Here is a 5,024-nt window from a genome sequence, read left to right as displayed (position 1 = left end):
GCTCTCGATTTAGCGTTAAACAGCGTCTACACTCATAGTCGAGACAGTTTGGTGTCGAAGATATATGTGCCTATGCAGCCGGAAACGCTCGGCAGAGAAACTTGGCGCGTCATACGAAACGAGATCAAGGTATTGTATATAATCAAACTATAAAACGCGCATATCCAACAATTTAATATTCCGTTATGAAAAACAAGTCGATGGTTGCACATTTTTAGGTTTTCCCGGAACCGCCTAAACCAGATAGACCGATGCACGTGAGCGGTCATTCGGACGAGGAACTTAAATCGATCGTTCGGGCACCTTTATCGGCGGATAAATCGAGGTGTCATAGTGGGCCAACTTTACCGCGGAAAATTCATCCGAGCAGTGTGAAATTAAATATCGAAGGTCCTCATATGGACCAATCGAATCCCGGATACAGTCGCAAAATTGACGGAACTTTTTACAGTATTTAAACACGGATTTAGATAGTGTTTGAGCGGCACGCTTGGAGAACGTTCGGATTAAGCTGAAACCTGATATTCGCCGAATAAAGTCCCCGCTTTTACAAATACCATTATCGCTATTGGCATAATCTGCCGAGATTTGCGCTTTGGAACGCTTCGAGAAGTAGCAAATCGTCAACGTAACATAGACGCGCAAAACTCCAATGTATCATGAAAACGTCAAGCGTGCATAATTAAATCGCGTCGATTGTTGCAATTACTTCGTGGCGTATCTGATTGTGAGTGTCGCGATTATCCTATTCACGTTTATCTGATCGTGTTGACAAATTTACTCAGTGGGATGATGCTTCACGAATCCGCCTTGGCTATCGCTACCAAAGATCTCCCGGCTGCCAGTCGCCCCTTTGACAGTCCGAGGCTGCGCAGGCAGCCCAAAGATCGACAGAACGAGTAGATAGAGGCGTGAGTCAGTGCGCACCAAGTTTCTCACTACTCGGCTCGCCTCGGTTCGGCAGTGAGCCGAAGGGACAGAATGTCCCATTACTCGGGTAATCCTTGTTTGTAATAAACCAGCGCCCCGCTGCCAGCGGGATGACAGCGGAGCCACCCTTGCCGAGAGCCCGCGCGGAGGAGGAGCCATCTCCGCACGCATATGCTCCTCATGGAATATCATTTATGCTTCTCACCCCGCGCGCAGACGTCTATCTCTTGCGACCCGTTTGACCCGGCTCGACCCCCCGACATCCCTCTCTCCGTCAGACACACAGAGTAGGCAGCACACGTTATCCTTATACATACGTCTAATCCGGCCATGATTGCCCCGCCAACCGGCTCGAAAACTCTACCTCGACTATAAGACGTAACATGTTACCCTTCCTCTCTCTGTATGTGACCCTATTTTCTTAGCTTCTTTAAAACACTTTGTGACAAACTTCGCGACGTGATAAATTTTTGCACCCGTTTCGCTTCCCTCCATTATTTTTGGTATTAAAAATTAGAGTTATTGTATTATCGTAGATTTACAATAATACAATTTACTACGATTCAATAAATCCAATTTTATTAATCCCTGTTAATATCGTATATTACAATATTAATTCGGATTAATTATAATTAATGTGTAAAATCACGAGAATATGTTGGTGACTTTTTTTCAATTAATCGTAAATTCGGCAGCCCCAAAGATAGTAATTTTTCTGCGGATTACATCGCGCGGCGCGTGTCTATTGACGCGGATCCCTTTTCTTTCCGGGTATAGTGACGGAGAAAGAGAGAGACACGGAGGATGGTATAAGGGTAGAACGATCTCAGACGGTCGTCAGGCAACGAGCGAGGTTACCAGCCAATTACTTGGCTGAGCGGTTTTATTTGTATTTAATTCTTATTTAATTTACTTTTTACGGTCGCGTGGTTTTGCCGCCTCCGTTAAGAAAATGGAAGGTTTCTTCGTCATTGCAAATTAACGGTCGCTCGCCATTTATCCCGTGGAACACAATCAATATAGATAAAAAACATCAGTTGCGCGTTATTCGTAACATTCGACAACGAAATTTGCACTTGATAAAAGTTACACATCGTACGAGAAGGCATAAATGCTTATTCCATAATGAAACTGATAAAGAATCAGATAATATATACGATACATATTAAAAAAAAAAAAAATGCGCGGCCACCAATTTTATATACATATATTTTAGAAATTTTAAATATTTAAGAATTAATTTTAATCAGTAGAGCATCTTGAAAAACATTTTATATAGATAATGACACATAAACAATGATACGGTAATGCTGCTGTCATGAAAACCATGCTTAGACTGACTTCGCTCTATCTATTCGATTCTTTCACGCGTACACTTTTCCAGAAGGAAATTCTGCGTGAAAGTCGAAGCAAAGTCGCATTGATCCCTCCGGGATGAAGCTGTTATTCCACTGAACTTGTTACGTTATATTTATCAGCGCGGTGCACACTGGCACCACCCGTCGGGTTTTATCGTTCCTTTCGGATCCGTTCTTCCACCGTCATTTCAGTTAAATAGAAGCCGCAAATGACATAGCGAATAATAAGCAGCGGTACACTAAATTAATCAGATGTCATATGTTATATAACTTTCTATTTTAAAATTTGTATTGCTTCTCAAACTCTACTAAATGATATACATATATTCTTTAGATATTATATATTATATGAAATAATTACATTAGAATATACGTAACAATTTTGAAAGCACATATAAAATGATAATCGATAAAGAGAAAAATTTTTTAATTGTATCGCAAACTTATTGTATAATACTTTTCATTTTGTAAACTGAGTTTTCTTCTTTTTTTTGTAATATATTTAACTCTTAACACATTTATTTTTTATATAAATTTATGTTAATTTATACATTTATATCGAACTTCTTTATCTTCATACTTTAACTGTATTCCAAGTAAACTTAAAATAAAATCTTCTATCATGAAAACCTAATTGATATTCAAATAAATGGAACACTCCTAAAAAAATTACCCACTGGTCTCGATTTATTTTTTGTTTCTCAACCCACATTCGACAGAGAGGCCACTCTCCCTCCAACGAGTTAGACCTATCACAGGGTGGTAGCTTAGGAAGCTTATTTTTTAATTTTTTCGCAATATGGTTGCACGCGCCGGCGTGGTGTTTACTCAATGTTTTAAAGTTATTTTAAAACAACTCGTCCCACGGGAAAGGGGTATTCCATTTGGCACGAGTGTCAGGGGTTGACATTGTGATCTCAAATGTAGTGGGAACGAACGTTTGCCGTGTTATCATTTCTCGTGCACGAACTTTAAAGGGCACCACTGCCGAATGAGAGAATTGGCTAAAAATATATTTCAGGAATGCGCGAACGTTTTCACGATTTACAAAACACAACATTTATCACAAACTTGGAAAAATCACATCTTACGAAATCTCAAATTTGTACTAAGTATCTCCATATTAGTCGCAAATATCACAAAGGTATAAATAAAAATAGTTTAAAATTTCTTATGGAATTTAATTTTTTATATAAAAATAAAATAAAAATTGATCGGTATGCGTTCTTTTTGATAATCGTCGGACAAACGGATCGCGCTTCCTCTAATCTCGAAATAAAAAAAGAGCGAAATAAATTTTAGTACCGCGTGCAGCTTCCACTTTTTCTTGATCTTCCGCGAGCGGTCAGACAGTGGGAGGGAAGGGGAGGCGAAAAAAACAAGAGAAGAAAGAGAAGAGAAAGGCGGATTAAAACGCGGGGCGAGAAAAGGCGTCTAAACGACGGTGGAAGGTCAAGCCCGAGATTACGACAGCCCCGTGCGACGTTTGCTCGTTAATTAGGGAGTTCTAATTATAGTAAATGCATGAGCCCGGACGCAGTAGTGGCGCGGAGAGATCGTGCCACGGCGGAAGCTCCAGGGATCAAAATGCAACCCTCCGCGAACGAGCCAAGATTACCTTCGAGGGCCCTCGGGCTCGGGCGCTTCCCTCGCTAAGGCTCGACCCACAACCTGCGCGACAACGACCGTTCTCCGTCTCCCTTCCGCCTTTCCTCAATCTATTCACCGTTCCCTCTTCTTCCCGCTCCTCTCCCGTCTCCTCAACGATACTCTCAGATATCACCTAAAATAACAACGTTCTACGAGCGCGCCCGAGCAGATAGATTTTACTGCTGGTGGTGTATAACAAATGGATTAGTATTTCGGTAGACGCCTAATCCCCTCTCGTTGTGGCCCCGGAGATTATTTCGATTATCCGGACCTGATTTTAGTTAATTAACGCTCTCTGCCCCCGCTCCCTTCAAAGTTCATATAGTTTGAGAAATAATCTGCTTTGGATTTATCTTTGATCGTCATATTGATATTGTAAGTACTGTTAATTATACTGTTAATTTATAATTATTCAGCAAAATAAATTCTCCTTTCTGTACATATATAACAAATAAATAATTTATATTAAAATTAATTTTTATATACAACTAAGTCTTTATTGGACATTCACATTTTACGAAAACTCAAAAGTTATCCTCAACAAATATAGGAAAAATACTAAAAAGTAAGATATAATTTCAATACCATTTATAAGATAAAATAATATCTTTTAACGAAGCTCCAGATTAATCCCGCCTAATAAAGCTGCCATTTGGCGCGAGTGCAAGAACAACGAAGAGAATGTAACGCACACGAACGGGAAATTGTATCGTTATGAGAGGCGTTGGATTATTTGTGCAGAATTTCGAGATTGTCTGTCGTAGATCGGTCGCGCCCACTTACAGCCGCGAGTAAGGCAAATATCGGTGTAGAATCCGCGCGAGTGAGAAACGTGACGGAACAACGGCATACAATGAGGGTGTACGTGTACGCCGATACGACCCCCGGTATCACGTGGGAACGCGAACACGCGTCCTCGTCGCCCCTCCGTGCGTGCCCCGACGCGACACAACTCCGAGGGTTGTTTCTGCCATCTCGACTCCCTCGTATATTCGCGACACATCTCAACCATGCAAATTATTAGAGAGAGGAAACGGCTGTGGATACGATTGATTGCAACAATAATGCGCGAAAATTTTATACTCG

General features: G+C 40.9%; 1 protein-coding gene across 1 annotated transcript in view; it reads left to right on the top strand.

The window, feature by feature from the left end:
- The window catches only part of LOC115237608, a 3,361-nt gene extending 444 nt beyond the window's left edge, over positions 1-2,917 (top strand). The window contains exons 3-4 of the mRNA XM_029810768.1: positions 1-129; positions 219-2,917. Of these exons, the coding sequence (XP_029666628.1) occupies positions 1-129; positions 219-458 (369 nt within the window). The 3' untranslated portion in view covers positions 459-2,917. The remainder of the gene's footprint in view (positions 130-218) is intronic.
- The last annotated feature ends 2,107 nt before the right edge of the window (positions 2,918-5,024 follow it).

This window comes from Formica exsecta, unplaced genomic scaffold (genome assembly GCF_003651465.1).
Source record: "Formica exsecta isolate Colony F162 unplaced genomic scaffold, ASM365146v1 scaffold30, whole genome shotgun sequence".
In the NCBI taxonomy this organism is placed as follows: domain Eukaryota; kingdom Metazoa; phylum Arthropoda; class Insecta; order Hymenoptera; family Formicidae; genus Formica; species Formica exsecta.
This window is presented reverse-complemented; position numbering and strand designations above follow the sequence as displayed.